This window comes from Nannospalax galili, unplaced genomic scaffold (genome assembly GCF_000622305.1).
Source record: "Nannospalax galili isolate Female #2095 unplaced genomic scaffold, S.galili_v1.0 scaffold886, whole genome shotgun sequence".
Classification (NCBI taxonomy): Eukaryota; Metazoa; Chordata; class Mammalia; order Rodentia; family Spalacidae; genus Nannospalax; species Nannospalax galili.
In genome coordinates this window covers 2,212,575-2,236,134 of record NW_008355971.1, presented here as the reverse complement: position 1 = coordinate 2,236,134, position 23,560 = coordinate 2,212,575, and the positions used below count along the sequence as shown (strand labels likewise).

Sequence of the window (23,560 nt, the reverse complement as noted above, 5' to 3'; positions counted from 1 at the left end):
CCTTGAGAGCTTAGTGAGATCCAGTTTCAAAAAAAAAAAAAAGGCTGGAGCTGTGATTTATTTATAGAGCTTCTGCCTAGAATCCCCCAGTGAGGGGTCAGGGTGTGGCTCAGTGGTAGAGCACCTGCCTAGAATCCCCCAATGTACGTAGTATTGCCTTTGTCAGGAACTATGCTGTGTTCCAAAATATTCTCTTTGGATCCTCCTCAAAACCGGTGAGGTAGCTTGGTCCCATCATTGTCCCTATTTTACAGATGAGTACAGTGAGGCTGGGGGGCAGGGGAGTTGCTTCACCAAAACCACACAGCCAGGACCTGGGGTGTGAACCCCAGCAGTGGGATGAGATTCTGACAAGTGGTACTGAAGTAAGTGCCTTTGGGTAACCATTAGCTGTTTTCAATGCTGCTGTCTTTCCTCTGAGTCCACTGCAGCCGAAGGAGGTGAGAGTCTGTGCTTGCTTCATTGATAGGGGTTCTGGACCCTGGGGAGCCCACGAGCAAGCAAGTGCACTGCCAGGGCTCTGAATAGTGAGGCCCACTTTCTAGACCTGGGTTTCTAGTTAGTCCAGAACATCAACTTAAATGCCAGGAGTGGTAGTGCATGCCTTTAATCCCAGCACCTGGGAGGCAGAGGCAGGCAGATCTTTGCAAGTTTGAGGCCAGCCTGGTCTACATAGTGAGTTCTAGACCAGCTGGGGTTACAGGGAGATCCTGTCCCAAAAAGACTTGAAAAAAAACAGAACATCAACTTAGAGGGGGGAGAATGAAACGGGAGAGGGGGTTATGCTCAGAAATGGTGGGTGACCCTGGCCCTGCCTGTTTCTTTCTTCGGCCTCATCCCTGTGTTCCTCCATCTGTATCTTTCTTCCTCCATATTTTTTTTCAGGCAGTGTCTCACTATACAGTGCTGGCTGACTTGGAACTCACAGAGATCTGCCTGCTTCTGCCTCCCAAGTGCCAGGATTAGAGGCGTGGGCCACCACACCCAGCTCTTCCTCTACTTTTAGCTCTAACACTTTCCTTTGCCTGTCTCTCCCTCTCTTCCTCTTTCTATCTCTCTGACTCAGTCTCTTTTCTCTTTCCTTGCCACTGTTTTTCCCTTTGCTTCACTGTTGCTTTGTCTCTTCATCATCTCCTCCTTCTCCTCCTCTTCCTCCTCCTCCTCCTCCTCCTCTTCCCCCTCCCCCCCTAGCTTTTTGAGATACACTCTTGCCCTGTAGCCCAGACTGGTCTGAAATTCCCAATCTGATGCCTCACATTCTTGAATGATGGGATTACAAGTATATACCACCACCCCTAGCGTTCCTCTTTTACAGTCCTGGGGATTGAACCCAGAGCCTCAAGAACATTAGGCAAGTTCACTACCACTGAGCCATGCCTCCAGCCCCTCACTGGGGATTCTAGGAAGGTGTTCTACCTCTGAACCACACCCCCAACCCCTCACTGGGGGATTCTAGGCAGATGCTCTACTACTGAGCCACACCCCAAAAAAAAAAAAAGATAAAAATTGGCTGAGGAGATGGTGCAGCAGTTAAAGCGCTTGCTGCAGAGGCATAAAGACCTGAGTTCAGATCCCCAGAACTTGGGTAAATGCTGGCTGGGCATGGTAGACTGCCTGCAATTCCAGCACTTGAAATGTAGGGGGGCTCTTGGGAGCAAGCTGGCTGGCTAGAGAAGCCCAGTGGGAAAGCTCTGGCTCAATTAAAGACCCTCCCTGCTTCAATGAACAGCATGAAGGACAATCAGAAGACTCCCAATCTCAACCTTGGGCCCTTTACATGCACACACAGGTGCACATGTATGCACACACACACACATACACCACAGAGACATATGAAGAAAAAATTGGGGGCCAGAAAGTTGGTACAACAGATAAAGGCACTCAGCCACCAAGTGCATGTGTGGAGGTCAGGGGACAGGTTGTAGCAGTTTCCTACCACGTTGGTTCTGGGGATAGAACTCAGGGTGTCATCCTTGGTGATGAACCATCTTGCCAGCCCATTTTATTTGTTTTGAGATAAGGTTTTAGGCATCCCAGATGAGATTTGAGTACCATATATATATAGCCAAGAATGATAATGAACTTTTAAATTTTATAATGGGGGGCAGTGGCTGGCACGTGCCATGGTGAACCTATGGAGTTCAGAGGGCAACCGTCAGAGTTGGTTTTCTCCTCCCATCTTTATGTGGGTTTGGGTAGGAGTTGAACTCAGGTCCTCAGGTTTGTTCCCCACACACTTATACTTGTTGAGTCATCTCATCAGCCAATGATCTTGAACTTCCAATCTTCCTGCTTTTACCCCTAGATAGTTGGAATTAGAGATGTGTGCTGCCATAACTGGCTTGTTTTTTCTTTTTTCCTGTGGTGTTAGGGGTGGAGCCCTGCCTTTGTACATATTAGACAAATGCTCTACCACTAACCCACACCCCCAGACCCTGACTGGGGAATTCTAGGCAGGTGCTCTACCACTGAGCCACACCCCAGCCCCTCACTGGGGGATTCTTGGCAGGTGCTCTACCACTGAGCCACACCCACATGCCCTGAGCTTGCTTCACCTTCTTGGGAGACTTTCTCTTTTTGCCTTTCTCTGAATCTGCCTCTCTCTGCATCTACTTTTTGCCTTTTTCTGGCTTTCTTGGTCCCAGTCTTCTTTCCATGGGTAGAAAGATTAAGGCCACATATGACTACCACCCCACACAGATTCCTGGGAGTTTGGCCAGCAGAGGCTGGGGCATAGGACAGGGTGGGATGAAGATAGTGTTGAGGATGCCCCCCCTTCCCATCCTTTCCTCTTCACCCCCTCCCCACTCATCCTGTGTTGTGATGGGAGCTGACACATCGTGGGCTGCAGCTGCTGGAGGGGGAATCCCCATGAAAGTTTTTGCCTGGAGCAGAGTGTATGTGTGCATGCCCCTATAGGCGTGTCTGGGTCTCCTATGTACCTGCAGATGAAGTACCAGAGCCAGCCCTGCTTGGGAGCTCAGTGAAGCCAGAAAGACGGGTTGAGACTCAGAGGAAGACTTACCTGGCTGAGCTGGGAAACTTTGATTCTTTTTTTTTCAACCTCTCCTACTTTTCCCTTCTCTGCCCACCATGTATAAACTCGGTGGAGATGGTAGGAGCATTATTTCAATTTAGAAGCTCAAGAAACTATGGCAGGCCAGGTGTGGTGATGCATGCCTTTAATCCCAGCACTTGGGGAGGCAGAGGCAGGTGGATCTCTGTGAGATTGAAGCTACCCTGTTCTACACATCGTGTTCCAAAAAAAGAAATTATGACCTTTCTGGGTGTGGTAGTATATGCTGATAACCCTGACACTTGGGAGGCTGAGGTAGGAGGATCTGGAGTTCAAAGGTTAGTCCTGAGAATATAGCAAGTTCTGGACTAGCTTGTGCTATATAAGACACTGTCTCAAAAAACCAAAACCACAACAAAAAAAACTTATGACTTAAGGAGAATTGTGACTTCAAGGCCTGCTTGGCTGTTATAACACTCTCATATCTCAAACAAACAAAGAAATTTAAAAAAAAAAGGAAAAAAAGAAACAATGTCCCAGGCTGGAGAATCCTCAATGTGATATCATAGAGCTTGTAGATGAGAGCCAGAATTTGTACTTGACTCTGATTTTAAAGCACTTGTGAGCCAGCAACATGGTTCAGTAGGTAAAGGTGCTTGCTGCCAAGCCTAGCCATCTGAGTTTGATCCCCAGAAGCCACATAAAAGTGGATTGAGAGAACTGATTCCACAAAGTTGTCCTCTGACCTCCACATGCACACAGTGGCATGCACCCCTACATCCCCACATGTCATGCACACACATTAAATTAAAAAAAATCTGAGACTGGGTTTCACTATGTAGCCCCAACTGACTTGGACCTTGCTATGTAGACCAGGCTGGCCTGAAACTCCCAGTGATTTGCCTGCCTCTACTTGCCAAGTGCTGAGAGTAAAGGCATGTGCTACCACACCTAGCAATAAAAATAAATTTAAAGCCCTTGCTCTTGCTAACAGTGTACAGATGTGTACTTGTTATGCATTGGGTACTCGATGATGATGCTACTAATAATTGCTAGCATGTGCTAAGCCCATTTTGCATGCCAGGCACTGTTCTAACTGCCACCTTCATGAATCCATATCATCCTCACCAAAATAAGACCTGTTCCTTATCTTCATTTTACAGATGAGGAAACCGAGATTCAGAGAGGTTCAGACACTTGCTGGAGGTCACACAGCTAGTAAGTGTCACAGCTGGGATTTGAACTGAGAATATGGGTTTGACATCCATGGCCTTAAAATCACTGTCAACAGTGATTTCAGAATATTTGGTGGGTAGGGAATTTATGAGACATCAGGGAGATACTAGGGGCTCGACAAAGGTCAGGGTGGAAGAGTCCAGAGTGAGGCAGTGGTAATGTACCAATCTGGAAAATTTGTAATCTGATCTGGGCAACAGGACTGTAATCTTAGCACTTAGAAGGCAAAAACAGGAGGATCATGATGAGTTCAGGGCCAGCCTGGGATGTATTGCAAGTTGTAGGGCAGCCTAGGCTATTTAGTGAGACCTTGTCTCAAAAAGGTGAAGATGGCTGGAGAGATGGCTCAGGGGTTAAAAGCAGTGACTGCTCTTGCAGAGGACCTCTGTTCGGTTCCCAGCACCCACATGACAGCTAACAACTGTGGGTGTTTCAGGGGATCCGACACCCTCTTCTGGCCTCCATGGCCATTGCATGCAGGTGGTGCACTTATATGTAGGCAAAACACTCATATACATACCAAAAAAAAAAAAAAAAAAAAAATTGGCTTCAAAAAAAAAAAAAAAAAAAAAAAAAAAAAACTGTGCTTGCTGCCTGCTGTTGAAGTCTGTTCATGTCAGAACCCAGTCATTTGAAGTGGAGGTGTCCAGTTTGACTTTTAGCAGGGCTGGGTGGGTGATGACCAAGCCCTGAGCCTAGTTGACTGTCTCCTTCTTCAGGTCTCACATCCCCCTCTTCCTGCCTCTCCCCTGCACCATGGCTCTGGGCCCCTTCTCCTCCGGGTTCCTGTCACCACCACCTGCTGCTTTGCCCTTTCTGTTGCTGCTCTGGGCGGGGGCATCTCGTGGCCAACCCTGTCCCGGTCGCTGCATCTGTCAGAACGTGGCACCAACACTAACTATGTTGTGTGCCAAGACCGGCCTGCTCTTTGTGCCTCCTGCAATCGACCGGCGGGTTGTAGAGCTGCGTCTCACAGACAATTTCATTGCTGCTGTGCGCCGCAGAGACTTTGCCAACATGACCAGCCTGGTGCATCTCACCCTGTCCCGCAACACCATCGGCCAGGTGGCGCCGGGAGCCTTTGCTGACCTCCGTGCGCTCAGGGCCTTGCACCTCGACAGCAACCGGCTGGCAGAGGTGCGCGGGGACCAGCTTCGTGGCTTGGGGAACCTCCGCCACCTGATCCTCGCCAACAATCAGATCCGCAAGGTGGAGTCTGCAGCCTTTGATGCATTCTTATCCACCGTAGAAGACCTGGATCTGTCCTATAACAACCTGGAGGCTCTGCCGTGGGAGGCGGTAGGTCAGATGGTGAACTTGAATACCCTCACACTGGACCACAACCTCATTGATCATATCGCGGAGGGCACCTTTGTGCAACTGCACAAACTTGTGCGTCTGGACATGACCTCCAACCGTCTGCATAAACTCCCGCCGGACGGGCTCTTCTTGAGATCCCAGGGCGGTGGACCCAAGCCACCCACACCTCTGACGGTCAGCTTCGGTGGCAACCCCCTGCACTGCAACTGTGAACTCCTCTGGCTTCGGCGCCTGACCAGGGAGGATGATCTGGAGACGTGCGCCACTCCGGAGCATCTCACTGACCGCTACTTTTGGTCCATCCCAGAGGAGGAGTTTCTTTGTGAGCCCCCGCTGATCACACGGCAGGCAGGAGGCAAGGCACTGGTGGTGGAAGGCCAGGCGGTCAGTCTGCGCTGCCGGGCAGTGGGAGATCCTGAGCCCGTGGTGCACTGGGTGGCACCTGATGGGCGGCTGCTGGGGAACTCCAGCCGGACCCGAGTCCGTGGGGACGGGACGCTGGATGTAACTATCACCACTTTGAGGGATAGTGGCACCTTCACTTGCATCGCCTCCAATGCAGCAGGGGAAGCCACTGCACCCGTGGAGGTATGTGTGGTACCTCTGCCACTGATGGCGCCACCCCCTGCTGCTCCTCCACCTCTTACTGAGCCGGGCTCATCTGACATTGCTACACCTGGCCGACCAGGTACCAATGACTCAGCTGCCGAGCGCAGGTTGGTGGCAGCAGAGCTCACATCCAGTTCTGTGCTCATCCGCTGGCCAGCCCAGAGGCCGGTGCCTGGCATCCGCATGTACCAAGTCCAGTACAACAGCTCTGCTGATGACTCTCTGGTCTACAGGTGGGTGTGGTGCTGCGGCCCCAGGACCTCCTCTCCAACCCCGGCCTCCTGCCCTCCCCCCCAACCTATCCTTTCATCCTCTTGACTTTGTTCTTGGTCTAGGTTCTGGATAGGCCTGTCTCTATTTCTGTTTCTCTGTCTCTGTGTTTGATACACATAGGAAATGTTTGTGTAACATTTAACAGGAGCCAGAGCAGGGCTGGGCAGTGGAGTTCTAACAGTGAGTGGTGCCTGGTGCAGGCTTGTGGTCCCAGCACTTAGGAGGCTGAGGAAGGAGGATTACAAGAACAAGTCCAGTCTGGACAAGTTAGAGATACCCTGTCTCAAAATTTTTTAAAAAGTGGGGGCTGGAGAGATGGATCAATGGTTAAGAGCACTTGCTGCTTTTGCAGAGGACCAGAGTGCACTTCTGAACACCCACATCAGGTGGTTCACAACCATCAGTAACTCCAGCTGGAGGGGATCCAATACCTTCTTCTAGTCTCTGTGGGCACCTGCACACATGAGTGTGCACATACACACAGACATACACATAAATAAAAAATAATTAAAAATTTAAGAAGTAAAGAAAGAGGGCAGGAATCATATAGCTCAGTCATAGTGAGCTTGTCTAGAATCCAGTGGTGAGAGGCCAGGGGTGTAACTCAGTGGTAGGCTCTTCTCAGCATGGGTGAGGCCCTGGGTTCCATCCCTAGTACCACCAAACAATATTGCATGGGGCCCATGGTCAGCATTGCTTGCTCTCCAGAGGTTTCCGATCATGAATCCCATCAAGTAAACATTTTGGCATACAAAACGTGTATTTACAGTAACATTCCCATTTATAAATTATATGTCAGTATCAGGTACATTCTAGAAACAGGAAGCAAAACAACATAGAAAAATAGAAATGTAAGTTATTTCCACACAGGCCTGAGTTAGAAGCCATTGCCTGGGTGAACAGACCTGTAACAGGGTGTAGAGAGATGGATATCAGTTACCTCTTCCCAGCATCTCTAGGGTTCTCTTGTTTTTACTTCTCAACCTGTCTCTTTCCTGTCCATCTTGCCCTCATTAAGCACTTAGACTCTGTATACTAGGCCCTGAGCTGGCTGTGACTGTGGGTCAGAGAGAAGAAAACAGAAAGGTAAGTTGGAGAGTCACAGAAACAAGTGTTTTTTTTTCATTTTTGACTTTTTGAGACAGGGTTTCCCTGTAGCTTCAGCTGCTTGGAACTCACTCTGTAGACCAGGATGGCCTCGAACTCACAGAGGATCCACTTGCCTCTGCTGGGATTAAAGGTGTGTGCCACCACGCCCAGCAGAAACAAGAGTTTTTAAAGAAATAATCATCTACCTCTTCCATCCTTGCCTGGGAAACAGGAGGTATTCAATGTGTGTGTGTTCGGCATACAAAGGGAAGATCTAAAGCAGGCATCATGGCCCATGCCTGTAATCCAAGCACTTACTTGGGACCTGAGGCGGGAGGATCTCGAGTTTGAGGTCAGTCTGGGTTATAATAGAGACTATAAGGCCATCCAGAACTACACAGTCAGAATCTGCTTCAAAAAAGAAAATAAAACCACAAAAAGAAATAAAACCACAAAAAGCTTTGCTGCTTTCTGTGTGACCATTGGCATCTGAGACCCAAGGAAACAGAAGCCCCAGCCCCTGCCCTCGGAGTACCCAGCCCAGTGGGTACTCATGGAGGCCCATGGTGAATCATTGCCTGGGTCCTGTGGTATCTCCATCTTGGTAGCTTATCAGTATGATTCTCAGTCACAGAGCCTGGCACAGCATACATTGGGCACTTGATAAATGGCTGTTGGCTACTTGGGCACATCTTCTTGTCAATGCTTCCCATTCTGCACTCTAACTCTACAGTGCCCACTGAGTGCCTATCCCTGTGCTTGACTTCCTTTGGGATGTTAGAGGGGCTGGGACCATTTCCTCACCTGTGGGAATTTAACTCTTGAGCGTGCTCAGCCCTTTACCAAAAAGCTCGCCTCTTGGTGTCTTCTGTCTCTATCCTTGGCAGTCAGTCTTTTTGCCACAGGTCTCTTTCCCCTTGATGCTGTCTCCCTTTTGTTTTTGAGACAGGAGCTTGCCCTTGTAGCCCAGGCTAGCCTTCAACTCACTATGTAGTCCAGGCTGGCAGGGAACTCTGGATCTTTTTGCCATTACAGGAATAGTATCTACCTTCCTCAATTTGCTTATGGTCGTCCAACACTGAGTAAGATGTCAGCAGTGTGCTAGATCCCATGTTAGGCTCTCCCTAGGTAGATTAGACTGACTCAGTCTTACAAAGAGTATGCAAACCAAGGAACCAAACAGAAAACTTGATAAAATATTTCCAAACATGCAATTGTAGTCTTCCCTCCCAAGTTTGCTACGAAGCAGATTTCATTACTCCCTCTCTTTTTATTTAATTTAAAAGAATTTTAAATTGCTTTTATTCTTTTATAAGTGTGTGTATGTACATGAGCATGCATGTATCGTGGCAGACGTGTCAAAGTCAGAGGACAGTTTTCAGGAGAGGTTCCCTCCTTCCACTGTGTGGGTCTTAGGGATTGAACTCTGGTTGTCAGACTTGGCAGCAAGTGCCCTTACACACTGAGCCATCTTGCTGACCTTTACTTCATTTTTATTATTTTTGTGGTGCTGTTGATTGAACCCAGGGCCTCACATATGCTAGGCAATCACTGTACCATTGAGCCATAGCCCCCAGCCCCTCACTGGTGGATTCTAAGCAGGTGCTTTACCACCGAGCCACACCCCCAGCCCCTTACTGGTAGATTCTAAGCAAGCACTCTACCACTGAGCCAAACTCCTACCCCTTTCCCTTTTCAGTCACAGACATTAAGCCTCAGTGGGAGAAATCATTTGCTCTCAGACATATAGAAAGTAGCAGAGCTATTCTTTATATGCTGTGAACACACACTTATTGAACACCTACTGTTTGCCAACCAGGGATGGGAAGTGGCCTGTCAATAACTTAGTTTCTGTGACTCTCCGTTTCTGTCTTCTGCTTCTGTCTGACCCACAGCCACTACATGGCGGGGTAGGATAAGGGTTCAGACCCTGCATATATGCAGATCTTGATGGCCCCCTCTCCCCAGCCATGCAAGACCCCAGAACTCTTCTTCCCTGAGGGCCTCTGTTCTAGTCCTACATCATCCATTTCAAGTGCCTGTACATAAGGCAGCACTGCAGGGGTTAACCTCCTCTCTGCAGCCATGGGCTGAGGGGACATCCAATCAGAAGCCTGCTTGGCTGCTTACTCTGGTCTGGCAGCCAATTAGAGACTCATGGGCACACACTTTCTTAAGGAGCCAGTGACTGTCCTTGAAAAAGGGGGATCCCCTAGCAACTGGTTATCTGGGGAGAAGAAACAAGGGAATCCAAGCCTCTTAGGAGAGGACAAGGGGAAATTGAAGCCCAAAAGGGGTTTGGGGTGGCTGGGGAATGGGTAGGCTGTGGAAAGACAGGTGACTGAGTAAGAGAGTGTATGTGTATGGGGGGGAGGCTTTCTGAATGTGGGCCCATGCTTGAATTCTTGGGATGGAGGGTGGCTCCTGATAACAGTTATGGGACATTTCTGGTGGGGTCTCAGCACCAGCAGGTGGCCCTGCTGGAGGGCCTGTAACAGGTAAGCATGGGTGGAAATGAGGCTTGGCTTTATTTTTTGTCTAGCATGGTCTGAGGCACAGGAAGAGGTGGTGCTTGTCCCTGGTGAGTCACTAAGGGCCTTTGCAGGAGAAGAGAGCTTGTAAAGATGGGTACTAGGCATGTCAATCAAGGTTCCCTGAGGCTGGACATGGCCAAGAGGCTGTGCAAGATGTGATCAGCAAATGAGCCTGTAGGAGTGGCCTTGGAGGGGTTCTTAGATGTAGAGGAGAGTAGGTGGCAGAAGACTGGGAGCCCCACAAGAGCTGCTGGCAGCATTGGGTGGGGCATTAGCTCACAGTGATACCGTTAGGCCAGGCTTTGGATCTGTTAGCTCATTCATTCCTTTTGCTGTCTCTAGGATGTGGGAATTCCTACTGCCCCTATTAGAGAGAAATGGAGCACAGGGATGTTAAAGAATTTGCCCATAGTCACAGAACTAGCAAGAGGACAGAGAAGAGATTCAAACCCAGACAGGCTTCGTGCCCAGATGTGTGCAGATAAAGATCCTTTTTGTACTGTGCCTCATCTGAGGAGAGGAGTCTATGGCAAAAAGATAATTTGCTTGTCTTCATTTATTTCATTCAATTGTGCATGAGATTTGGGGAGTATGATTCAGTGAGTTGTGGTGGTCCAGGGATGGGCTTTCCTATGGGGCTGGTTTTCATCCTGACAAGGAGTGAGGCATGGTTGAGCCCAGCACAGTAGAACCACCATCCCAATGTGGCAAATACAAGGTGTGGCTTGCCATCCTGGCACAATTATAGGGGAACAAGTGGGCATATGTAGTTGAGGTGCTTGGAAATTGTGCCTGGAGAGAGATTTTTACCTAAGGGTGGGGTGTGGCCACACCCGCTGCGTCCCCCCCCACCAGCAAGAATATCTCAAAAAGACAAACCAGGGCTGGGGATGTAGCTCAGCTGGTACAGTGCTTGCAGAAAACCTGGGCTTGATCTCTACCACAGGCACATACACACACGTAAACACACACATGTACACATACATACACACAGAAACACATATACACACATGCATACACAGAGGAACACATACAATACATATGCATACACAAAGCTGGACATTGTTGTGCATGCTTGTAAGCCTGTAATCCTAGCATTTGGAAGGTGGAGGAAGGAGGACCAGATGTTTAAGGTCATCCACATCTACACAGCAATTGGAGGCTACCCTGGACTACATGAGATCCTGTCTCAAACAAAACAAAACAAAGCAACGAAACAAAAATTTCTTAAAAATTTAAAAGGAATTAGAAGACCATCCATTGTCCCAATGGGAAGAAAACAAGCTGTTTTGACCTCAGGTCCACCTAAGTAGGTAGGGGAAGGTCATGCAGATTAGGGGGCATGGCCATGGCCATCAAGCTCTTTAATGGCACATATATGTAAATAAGGGCACTTGAGTGATAATGTGAGTAGATAATGTCCCAGTAGGTGATACCCAAGGATGATAAGCCTGAGGTAGGGGAATGTAGCTGATGGCCAGGAGTAGTGATCCTTGGCAATATATTGATGGAGGAGACTGAAAGGCTGCTCTGGTCTTAGAAGGGGTGAGACACGGTAGCTTGATTCACCATGGGTGGGGCGTAAGGCGAAGGGGCATGGTTGAGAGTGGGGCTAACTCCGCCCTGATTCCCCGCCCCCCCCCCCCCCCCCCCCCCCCCCCCCCCCCCCCTGCAGGATGATCCCTTCCACCAGCCAGACCTTCCTGGTGAATGATCTGGCTGCGGGCCGCGCCTACGACCTGTGTGTGCTGGCAGTCTACGACGACGGGGCCACCGCGCTGCCGGCCACCAGAGTGGTGGGCTGCGTGCAGTTCACGACGGCTGGGGACCCTGCACCTTGCCGCCCTCTGAGGGCCCATTTCTTGGGCGGCACCATGATCATCGCCATCGGGGGCGTCATTGTCGCCTCGGTCCTCGTCTTCATCGTTCTGCTCATGATTCGCTACAAGGTGTATGGCGATGGGGACAGCCGCCGCGTCAAGGGCACCTCCAGGTCGCCCCCTCGGGTCAGCCACGTGTGCTCGCAGACCAATGGCGCAGGCGCGCAGCAGGCGTCGGCCCCACCGGCGCCGGACTGCTACGAGGCGCTGCGCGAGGTGGCTGTCCCCGCCGCTGTCGCCGTGGAGGCGAAGGCCACCGCAGCCGAGGCAACCTCCGCCGTACAAGAGGTGGCTCTGGGACGCTCTCTGGGCGGCTCGGCCACCTCGCTGTGTCTGCTGCCTTCCGAGGAAACTTGTGGGGAGGAGCCTCGGTCTGGGACGGGTCCTCGGAGGAGCCGTTCAGGGGCCTTGGGGCCACCAGCTTCAGCGCCCCCAACTCTAGCTCTGGTTCCTGGGGGAGCCCCGGCTCGGCCGAGGCCACAGCAACGCTATTCCTTCGACGGGGACTACGGGGCACTGTTCCAGAGTCACAGTTACCCGCGCCGCGCCCGGCGGACAAAGCGCCACCGCTCCACGCCGCACCTGGACGGGGCCGGAGTGGGCGCGGCCGGGGAGGATGGAGACCTGGGGCTGAGCTCCGCCAGGGCGCGCCTGGCCTTCACCAGTACCGAGTGGATGCTGGAGAGTACCGTGTGAGCCGGCAGGCGCGCACCGGGACGCCTGGAGGCCGTGGACCACCGCCCAGCGAGGGCGGGGCGTGGGGAAAGAAGGATGCTTCGCACGGCTGGAGAGAACAGAGCCGCGAGGGGCGGAGCTAGCCGCGGCTCGAGGCCACGCCCCTCGTCGCCCCGCCCCCTGCGCGCTCGCGGACCTCGCTGGAGCCGGTGCCTTACACAGCGAAGCGCGGGGAGGGGCGGGGACCCCCCACACTGCAGCACTGAGACACGAAGTCCCCTCTCCCCTTCAGCCCGGGACCCCAGGGCAGGGGCGAGGGGCCTATTTCTTGTATCTGGCTGGACTAGATCTTATTCTGTCCCGCGGCGGCCTCTAAAGTCCCCATCCCCCTCACTCCCACTTTCCGCCCCCCACCCCCACTACACCCCCGTCCCATCCAGTCTGGTTTGGAGGGAGGGGTCCTCCTTTCCCTGCGTCTGTCTCTATCCCGCCCTCTGTCTAATGTTTCTGTCCCTCCTGTCTTCTTTCTCTGTCCCATGGTCGTCTCTTGTCCCGCTGCCCGCCCTTATTTTTGTTTTTGTTTCTTGTCCAGTGTCCCTGTCTCTCCTGATTCCCTTTCTTCACCATCCAGTATCCGGGGCAGGTCCCACTGAAGGACCAGACTCTTCCCTCTGCCTTCCTTGTCCCCCCAATAAATCCCCCATGAGCAAAATCCAAAACCAAATCCCCCTCTTTATCAGAGCCGGGACCCTCCGCCGCAGCAGAATTAAACTTTTTTCTGTGTCTGAGGCGGCTCTGCTGACCTGTGTGTGTATCCATGAGACTCGGGGCTCCTGGGGTGACCTCCGTGGCATCAGAAAGACTCCAAGGCAGATTAAATCAAGAATAACATGAGGCTAGGCAGATGTGGAGGTGGGGAGTAATAGTCGACCCTTAGTGAGGTGCCCAGTATGTGAGGACCGCTTAAGTCATTTAATCACAATAACTCTAGGACTTGGGTACTGCTACTCCATCTTACAGGCGAGGACCCTGAGGGGTTGGGGATTTAGCTCAGTGGTAGAGCCCTTGCCTAGCAAGCACAAGGCCCTGGGTTTGGTCCTGGGGGGGAGGGGACACTGAGCCCCAGAAGAGTTAGATAATATGTCTGTGGTGGCATAGCCAGGAGGTGGACAATCGAGATTAATTTTTTAGTAATTTCAGCTGCAGTTGTGGTTTTTTTTGTTTGTTTGTTTGTTTGTTTTTTGCCTTTTTGAGAGGGTCTTCCTGTAGTTCTAGCTGCCCTGGAACTCACTATGTAGATCAGGCTGGCCTTGAAGTCACAGAGATCCTATTCCTGCCTCTGACTCCCAAGTGCTGGGACTAAAGATGTGTACCACCACACCCGGCCCAGCTGCAGTATTTACTTATTATGTGTGTGTGGGTTATGCATGGATGTGCAGGTGTGCTTGCCCATACATGTGCATGTGGAGGCCAGGGGCAGATATCAGATGTCTTTATCGCACTCCACTTTTTTTTTTTTTTGAGACAGGGCCTCCCTGTAGTCCCAGCTGGCCTGGCCTGGATCTTACTATGTAGACCAGGCTGGCTTCAGTCTTGTAGAGATCCACCTGCTTCTGCTGGGGATTTGAAGGCATGTGCCACCATGCCTGGCATCACCTTCTTTTTTGAGATGGAGTGTCTCACTGGTGCTTATCTGTTTAGTTGGGCTGGCCGGCCAGTGAACTTCACGGGTCTTCCACTTACAATGTCCATTCCCACCCCTAGCAATGGGGTTATAGATATGCTTTTTATGTAGGTGCTGGGAATCCAAAGTCAAGTCCTCATGTTTGCATGGTAGGCACTTAACCCACTCAGCCATCTTCCCAGCCTCTGTAGCTATGGCTATAGGGAAACCCTGTATCAAAAAAGACCAAAATTAAATAAATAAATTAAATAAATAAATTAAATAATAAATAAAAAGTTAAAACAACAACAACAAAAACCTAAACCAGGGCTGGGGAGATGGCTCAGTGGTTAAGAGCACTGGCTGCTCTTGCAGAAGATTCAGGTTCAGCACCCACATATCCACATGGCAGCTAACAACTGTCCATAACTCCAATTCTAGAGGATCTGACACCCTCTTCTGACCTCTGAGGGCATTGCATGACACAGGTGCACTTACATACATGCACTTACATACATTAAGAAAACTAAACCAACAAAGTGCGTAAAGAATAAAAAGGTAGGTGATGCTGGCAGAGGCCATGCATCATGCTTGGTAGACACCCAGCTACTCAGGAGGCTGGGGCAGTACAATTACCTGAGCCCAGGAGTTTGAGGCCAATCTAGGCAACATAGCCAAACCCTGTCTCAAACTTGAAAACATCGATAATTTAAAAAAAAAAAAAAAAAAAAAGGCAGGTAGGCTGCCTCATGAGTCCATCCTCAAATTGAAGCCCTCTCTCCTGGGCATTTCCTGCCCCACCCTGACTCCGCAATATGGTATGGTAGCTATCCGTGGTCCTATTTCACAGATAGGAGTCAGAACCAGATGGAGGTGGAGTCCTTTACCAGAACCCCCACCCCCGCCTTGCTTCCTAGGAAGAAAATAGTGGCAGTGGCTGTAGGTCTCAGGTGTGTCTGGAGGCTGGGGAATGGCCCCAATGACCTTAGCTGAGCTTGGCTCTTGAAAGCCAGCCTAGTGAGGGAGTTGGGGAAGGAGAGCTCTGTGGTCACCTGTGTGGGGTCTGAAGGCTCTTACCTGGAATAGGGTCTGCTGGTGACAAAGGAGGGTGATGAGAGAGGGGCTCTCTGGTGACTGAGGGCTTGCCTGGGGAGGGAAAGCTGGTTGAGGGTAGGGTGGGTGCCCTGGGCCTCTTAGTCCTTATAGGTACCCTGCAGTGAATATTCCTAATCCTGGGGAAGATGGAAGAAAGCTTCAAGTCAGTCAGGGGCCCCCTGAGGCCTGGGGAGGAGGCGAGTAGGACAGAAATAGAAACAGAGCGGGAGGGAGGAGACTGGATCTGGGCAGACAGGATGGGAGGTAGTAAGGACAATGGCTCCCTCATCTACTGCCCCAGCCAGCACATATCCATGTCACTCATGAGACGATGTCTGGCTACTAAGTGCTCCTACCAGCCGGGCTCTGTGCTCATATCCCTTGCCTGATGTGTAAGATCATGACATCTAGGGCACTGCACATAACTATACCCACCAAGGGATGTTACTCCTATAGGAAGTGCAGTCTCAATGTTTAGCTCAGGCTGCACTCGAACTTACGATGGGACTATAGGTACATGCCTCACTCCAGTCTGAAAGATCCCATTACTGCTTGTAACATATATGTGCAGTGTGTACTCAGCTCGCTCTCTCTCTCTCTCTCTCTCTCTCACTCTCTCTCCCTTCTTCCCCTCCCCCAAAGTATTATGGAGCCCAGGCTGGTCTCAGAGTTGCCTGATCCTCCTGCCTCCATCTCCTGAGTGCTGGGATGACAGGTATGCACCATTACTCTTGGTTTATGTAGTACTAGGTATGGAGCCCAGAGCCTCAATGCATGTTAGGCAAGCACTCTACTGAGTGAGCTATAACCCTTTAAAAATGTGTGTGTGTGCGTGTGCGTGTGCATTCGTGTATGTGTGTGGTGCATGCACCCGAATGTGTAGATGTGTGACCTTGTGTGCATGCATGCAGAAGCAAGAGCCGGAAGCCCAGTGCCTTCCTCTACCACCCTCTAGCACTCTTATTCCCCTGGGACAGGGTCTCTCACTGAACCAGAAACTTGGTCTTTTTGGTTAGGCTGGATGGTCAGTAAACTCAAGATTTATCTGTAATGCCCAATGCAGCCAATGCCTGATTTTTTAATGTGGATGCTGAGGGTTCTATCTCAGGTCTTCATGCTCACCAAGCAAGGGCTCTTATCCATTGAGCCATCTCTTTAGTCCTTTTGAATGTATCTTGGGCTGGCATTATGCAGCTAAGGCCAGCCTTGAACTCCTGATCCTACTGCCTCCACCTGCCACTAAAGTGCTGGGATTATAGAGGTGCACCATAGCATCCAGTTTACATACATCAAACTTTCTAGATTAGGAAACTGAAGCTCAGACAGGTTGAGGAGCTTATCTAAGCTCACACAGCCAGGATATACAGAGCCATGATTGAGCGCCTAATGCCCTCCAAATCCTGTGTGCCTAAGCATCAGACTATGTCATCCTCAGTTCACTCAAAGCTTTATTGCTCATGCACCATATGCCCAGCCCAGCGCAGGGACTACAGCAACCAACAAAATAGACAAACCAATGGGCCTGGCAGTACATGCCTAGAATCCCAGCACTTCAGAGGCTGAAGCAGAAGGATCTCAAATTCCAAGTCACCTGGGCCACAAATAGTGAGACCTAATATGAAAAGAAAAACACTAAACAAACAAACAGGCTTGGTGGAGTACATCTGTGATCCCAGAACTCAGGAGGTAGAGGCAGGAGGATCAAGAGCTCAAGTCATCCTCAGCTACATATTGAGTTTGAAGCCAGTCTGGGCTATATGAAACTCTGTCTTAAAAAAAAAAACACAAACAAAGGGCTGAAAAGATGGCTCAGCGGTTAAGAACACTAGCTGTTCTTGCAGAAGACCTGGGTTCAAATCCCAGCACCCACATGGCAGCTAAACACTGTCTGTAACTCCAGTTCCAAGGGATCTGACAGCCTCTTCTGACCTCCACTGCATTGCATGATACGGATGCACTTACCTACATGAAGGCAATACACGAATACACATAAAATAAAAATAATAAATAAAGTAAAATAAAATAAAATAGCATTTCTTTTAAAATACAAAAAAGCTGGGTGTGGTGGTGCAAGCTTTAGTCCCGGCACTTGGGAGGCAGAGGCAGGAAGATCTCTGTGAGATTGAGGCCAGCCTGGTCTACATAGTGAGTTCCAGGTCCACTGGGGCTGCAGGGAGACCCTGTCTCAAAAAGACACACAGAAAAAATTACAATGGGCCAGGTGTGAAGATACAGGATACATACCTTTGATCCTAGCACTTGGGAGTCAGAGGTAGGTGGATCTGTATGAGTTTGAGGGTAGCCTGGTCTCTATCTCAAGTTCCAGGCCAACCAGTGCTACATAGTGAGACCCTGTCTCAACCTTCCTCCCCTCCAAAATCAAAACCAATCAAACAAAACACCAGAAACTTCGGAGCGGAAGAGATGGCTCAGTGCTTTAAAGTACTTGCTGCTCTTTCAAAGGACCTAGGTTTGGTTCTCAGCACATATATTGTTGTTGGAGTGTTTCACAACTGCTTGTAACTATGTAGCTCCAGGACAGCCAACACCTCTGGTCTTGAGGGAACCTGTACTCATGCACAAGGTCAGTGGAAGACCCTGTCTCAAGGCAATAAGGTAGACAGAGATACAGAGATAGAGGAAGACACCCAACATCTTGCTCTAGCCTCTGCATAAACCCACACACTTATGTGCATACACAACACACACACACACACACACACACACACAGAGAGAGAGAGAGAGAGAGAGAGAGGGAGAGAGAGAGAAACACACAAACACACACATAGACACACACACACACACACACAAAGACTTGACATGTTGGTGTATTGGCTTCATGCCTTTAATCCTGGAACTGGGGAGATTGAGACAGAAGGATCTTAAGTTTGAGAGCAGCCTGGTCTAATTCTGTCTCACTCTGTAGCCCAGGCTGACCTTGACCTCCCACTCCTCCTCCCTCAGCCTCCTGAGAGCTGGGATCCCAGATATGCAGCACCGCTCTTAGCACAGAGCATGCTTCTGAATTACAGGACACACAGAGCATTTTCCCAGTGAGTTAACTCTTCATCAAAATGGGACCTCCAGAACGAGGGGTTTGTTGTTGTTCAGCATACACATCTATTCCTTGGTGCTCTGAGGTGATGGGATCCAGGACCCCCAGGTTACTAAAGTCCAGAGATGCTGGAGTCCCTCATTCAAAACAGCTCAGGATGTACAAGGAGCCCACGCACACCCTCTTGTACCCTTTAAATCTGCAGTTGAGGATCAGACTGAATATAATGTAACTGCAGTGGGAATAGTTCTGCTGTGTTTGGAGAGATCACAAGAAATGTAGACTTGTTCAGTACAGAAGCAGGATGGGTTTGGTAGAACATTTCCCATTGGAGGTTGGCTGGATGTATGGGTGGAGAGCCCATGAATACAGAGGGCTGGCCATGTTAATTGCATGTAGGTCTGGATGTAGCCCCAGCTGTCCTGGAACTCACTATGTAGACCAGGCTGGCCTTGAACTCACAAAGATCTGCCTGCCTCTGCCTCCCAAGTGCTGGGACTAAAGGCTTGTGTCACCATATCCGACTCAGGAGGAATTTTTAAAGATTTATTTTATTTTGGGGGCCTGGAGAGATGGTCCACCGGTAAGAGCGCTGGCTGCTCTGGCTGAGGATCTGGGTTCAGTTTTCAATACCCACATGGTGGCTAGCAACTATCCTTAAACTCCAGTTCCAAAGGACCTGACACCCTCTTTGGGCCTCTGTAGGCATTGCATGCATGTGGTGTACTGCATACAGGCAGGCAAGACACTCATACACATTAAAAGCAATTTATTTTGAGCCGGGTGTGGTGGTACACGCCTGTAGTCCTAGTACTTGGGAGGCAGAGGCAGGCAGATCTCTGTGAGTTTAAGGCCAGCCTAATTTTTGCTCTTTCATGCTGTCTGAGAATACAGATTTGAAGTGTTGATTACTGGGGCTGGAGAGGTGGCTCAGCAGTTAAGAGCACTGACTGCTCTTGCAGAGGACCCAGGTTTTTTTCCCAGCACCCACATGTAGGCTACAAATTGTCTTTAGCTCCAGTTCAAGGGGATTCCAAATCCCTCTTCTGACTTCCACAGCATTGTACGGCACAGGTGCACTCACACACATGCAGTCAATACAGTAAATAAATAAATAAATAAATAAATAAATAAAACAAAGTGGACAACTCCCAAGGAATGACAGTGGAGACTGTCCTCTGGACTTCATGTGTATGCACATACACCTGCATCTGCATTCACATGGACACACATACACACACAAAAGCATACAAACAAGTGATGCATCATGGGAGATTCACTACACAACAGCCTGTGAGACAAACAGGAAGTGGCAAGCTCCCTGGTTAGCTTAGGCTTCTGTCAGGCAGCTCCTCCTCACATTCTCTTTGCTGTGGCCTCTAAATAAGTTGGGGCATTTCACATTCCCAGGGGCAGGTTTTCGGGGATAAAGCTTCCTCCCCAGACTCCCAAGTGAATCTTTTTGCTGTTGCTTGTTGAGATAGGATCTCAAACAGCCCAAGCTGGCCTTGAACTGGATATTTGCCTAGGGTGACTTTGAACTCCTGATTCTACTCCCTCTACCTCCTGAGTGTTGGAATTATAGTTGTGTAGCACCACACCTGGCATACTACACATCTTTTAAAAAAATTTTTTATTCATTTGTATTTTTAAATATGCGGTTGTATAGTTATTTTTATTTTTTGATTTATTTATTATTTTATGTGTATAAGTGTATTGTCTGCATGTATGTAAGTGTACTCATGTTGTGCAATGCCCAAGGAGGCCAGGAGGGGTTGTCAGATTCTCATAGAACTGGAGTTAGGATCCGTTGCTAGCCTCCATGTGGGTGCTGGGAACTGAACCCAGATCCTCTGGAAAAGCAGCCAGTGCTCTTAACCGCTGAGCCATCTCTCCAGCCTGTCAGGTCTTCATTCTTGTACAGCAAACACTTCACCAGCTGAACCAGAAGCCCAGCCTGAGTTGGGATTTCTGATTATTTGTTATGGGAGACAGCATCTTGACTGATAAAGACCCCTCTCCACTCTAGAAATACATGTATGAGTGATATACACAGTGCACATACACAGGAAGAGATTTACAAATATGTTTGTAAACAAGTTCACCCAGGTGGGCAGGCATGGGTCAAGTGACGAATCTTTGATTAGCCTTAGATTTGGGGAGGTGGTCACCTGGATACACATCCCAGAAGATGGACACACAAATACACAGTCCCAAATATTGTCTATACCACACAGACATTCATACCAAGTCACATACCAACAGTCACACAGAACTCAAGGATTCCCATAACACAGAAGGTTCCAATTCCTTGCTATTTACTTGTATATATTGTATTAAAGTAGAAAAATAAACAGCCTGAGCTGCAGCTCTGGTAAGTTAAAGGCCAGAGGAAATAAATTAAGGCAGGGGTGGGGTCCAATGCATAGAGTCCAGGGGTCCCCAATGGGCTAGGATGGGCCTGAGTATTCACACACCCTGGTCTCCACTGGCCACACATTTCAGGTCCCGGGTGAGCAGGCAGTAGAGATTGAAGGTGACCGAAGCCTGCAGGCAACCAGGAGTCTCCTGTGGGGACAGGACTGGCTCAGGGGCTGCCCGGGGTCAGGGCTCCCAGGTGCTGCCCACCTCGGTCCCCTCCCGAGTCCCACCTTCTTCTGGGCCTTCCAGAGCAGGTGCAGCCAGTGGGAGAGGCGGTGGCTCTGGGGCCTGGGGTCTGCGATGGGTGGACCCGGGATCTGTGGGCAGAGGATGGGGGGCTGTGAGGCTGTGCTGGGGTAAGGGGAAGCCCATATGGGCGGAGCCACGACTACCGTGGATGAAAGAGGACCCAGGACTCACGCAGGTATGCAGCTGGGAGCGGATGTGGCGCAGTGTGTGAAGAGGCTGATACAGGAGGGTCCTCAGGGATGGTTCAGCCACACTCTCCAGAACCTTCAACGTCGGGGCCAGCTCAGCCTGCAAGGCCTCGGGGCGCTCCTGCACCTAAGGAGAATTGAGGAAGAAGAGGTGAGAGAGGAAACAGGCAAGAAGGCCTGGGTGAGGGTTGGGGTGTGACTCAGAGAGTGTTTGGCTAGAATCCACCAGTGAGGGCTGAGGGTGTGGTTCAGTGGTAGAGGACCTACCTAGAATCCCCCATTGAGGGCCTGGGGTGTGGCTCAGCGGTAGAGCACCGGCCTAGAATCCCCCAGTGAGGGGCTGGGGTGTGGCTCAGCGGTAGAGCACCGGCCTAGAATCCCGCAGTGCGGGGCTGGGGTGTGGCTCAGCGGTAGAGCACCGGCCTAGAATCCCCCAGTGAGGGGCTGGGGTGTGGCTCAGCGGTAGAGCACCTGCCTAGAATCCACCAGTGAGGGGCTGGGGTGTGGTTCAGCGGTAGAGGACCTGCCTAGAATCCCCCAGTGAGGGGCTAGGGTGTGGCTCAGCGGTAGAGCACCTGCCTAGAATCCCCCAGTGCGTGACTGGGGTGTGGTTCAGTGGTAGAGGACCTACCTAGAATCCCCCAGTGAAGGGTTGGGGTGTGGCTTAGCGGTAGAGCACCGGCCTAGAATCCCGTGCGGGGCTGGGGTGTGGCTCAGCGGTAGAGGACCTACCTAGAAACCCCAGTGAGGGGCTGGAGCATAGCTCAACGCTTGCCTAGCCTGCATGAGGTCTGAATTGAATCTCTGTCATCAGACAACACAGACAGACAGATAGACAGACACACAGACACAGACACACAGACACACAGACACACACACACACACACACACACACACACACACACACACACACACACCTTCTGCCAATCCCCAAAGGCACAGCTACATGGGGCTATGTAGGGAGTGCAATGCAGGGGGAAGGTGTTGTGGGACACACAGTGGGGACAGGTGATGGATGGGCAAGAGAGATCCAGAAGTGAGGGATTCATGGGGAGATGGGGTAAGGAGAGTTGGGAAGAGAACAGGGTAGGGAGAGGCTGGGGAAAGGGAGAGGCTGCATGGATAGGAGGAGGAAGAGAAGCACAGGCTGGAAGAGGATCATTGTGAGAGATGAGTGACAGTGGAAAGAGGATGTGTGAGGGGAAGGAGAGATAACTCGTGTGTAGAGCAGACAAGTGGGGCCCAGGACAGGGGCACAGGTTGGGGACAGGCTGGGGACACGAAGAGAGAGATGAGTCAGATGTGGTAGCACATGTCTATGATCCCAGCTTTTGGGAGGCTGAGGCAGGAAGATTTCAAGATGGAGGCCAGCTTTGGCTGCATAGTGAGACCCTGTGTCCTCTTCCCACCAAAAAGAGAGTGAAGAAAAGGAACTAGGTAAGAATGGGTGTAATGGAGGCAGTTGAGGGATGTAGGGGTTGCTACAGGCAAGGGGGATGGGTCTAGAGCAGCCACAGAAGAAGGGAGGGACAAGGTAAATGTGGCTGGCTTCTAACTCACCTGAAGCTGTCTCAGGTCCCAGCCACTGGGGAATGGCTTGGTACTGCACCTGACATCCTTCTGCAGCAATGTCTCTTCCTTAAGAGAAAGGGGCACAGGTTAGCCTATACAAGAGGCTTGAAGGCTTGGACTGGCAAGAGGATTTGAGCTGAACCTGTATTAGAAAGGATAGAGATTAGCTATAGTGGGAAGGTTTGAGGCTAGCCCATAGGAGAAAGTTGGAGATTATTCCACAGAAGCAGGCTAGCATCTTCACCCTAGTGGGAGTGGTATAGTTTAGCCCATAATGGTATTGGCAACTCACCAAAGCATCTTTGGCTTTCTTAAAGGTATTTAACTCCTGTTGTGACAGAGATTGGAAGCTGTTAATATGGCAGCTAGTCTTGGCAGTGGTGGGCTTGGAAGGAGGGAAAGGAGCAGCTATGGCCAAGCCCAGCATTATGGCTGCAGGGAGCAGCAGCCACACTGCAACCATGCTGAAGTCTCCAGTGTTTCCCAGGCTGCATGGCTCTTCTTTTTAAGCTGGGCAACACATGCCATTCCTGATGATGTGTCTAAAGTGGAAAAAAGAATGAAAGTAAACCAGACCGTGCCTGTAGGTGGAGCCAGTCCTGGGGCCACTGAGTGAACAGGTGTGGGTGTGGCCAGGTGTATTGGGGCTGACAAAGAAGGAAAGAGAAACTGAATCTAGTGTCAG

The 23,560-nt window shown here is 50.5% G+C and overlaps 2 protein-coding genes across 4 annotated transcripts in view; one reads left to right on the top strand and one right to left on the bottom strand.

The window, feature by feature from the left end:
* Positions 1-12,797, top strand: part of Lrfn1 (leucine rich repeat and fibronectin type III domain containing 1) — a 17,007-nt gene extending 4,210 nt beyond the window's left edge. For all 3 annotated transcript variants that reach the window (XM_008853949.3, XM_008853950.3, XM_008853951.3), the window contains exons 3-5: positions 4,180-4,234; positions 4,972-6,414; positions 11,753-12,797. In XM_008853949.3, coding sequence (XP_008852171.1) covers positions 5,009-6,414; positions 11,753-12,653 — 2,307 coding nt within the window. In that variant the 5' untranslated portion in view covers positions 4,180-4,234; positions 4,972-5,008 and the 3' untranslated portion in view covers positions 12,654-12,797. The remainder of the gene's footprint in view (positions 1-4,179; positions 4,235-4,971; positions 6,415-11,752) is intronic.
* An 8,117-nt stretch (positions 12,798-20,914) lies between these two features.
* On the bottom strand, positions 20,915-23,338 carry LOC103750791 (interferon lambda-1). The gene is made up of 5 exons (XM_008854037.1): positions 23,168-23,338; positions 22,864-22,941; positions 21,287-21,430; positions 21,097-21,183; positions 20,915-21,013 (listed from the first exon to the last, which is right to left on the bottom strand). Exons 1-5 carry the CDS (start codon positions 23,336-23,338, stop codon positions 20,915-20,917), a joined length of 579 nt encoding a protein of 192 aa, XP_008852259.1.
* Positions 23,339-23,560: the final 222 nt, after the last annotated feature.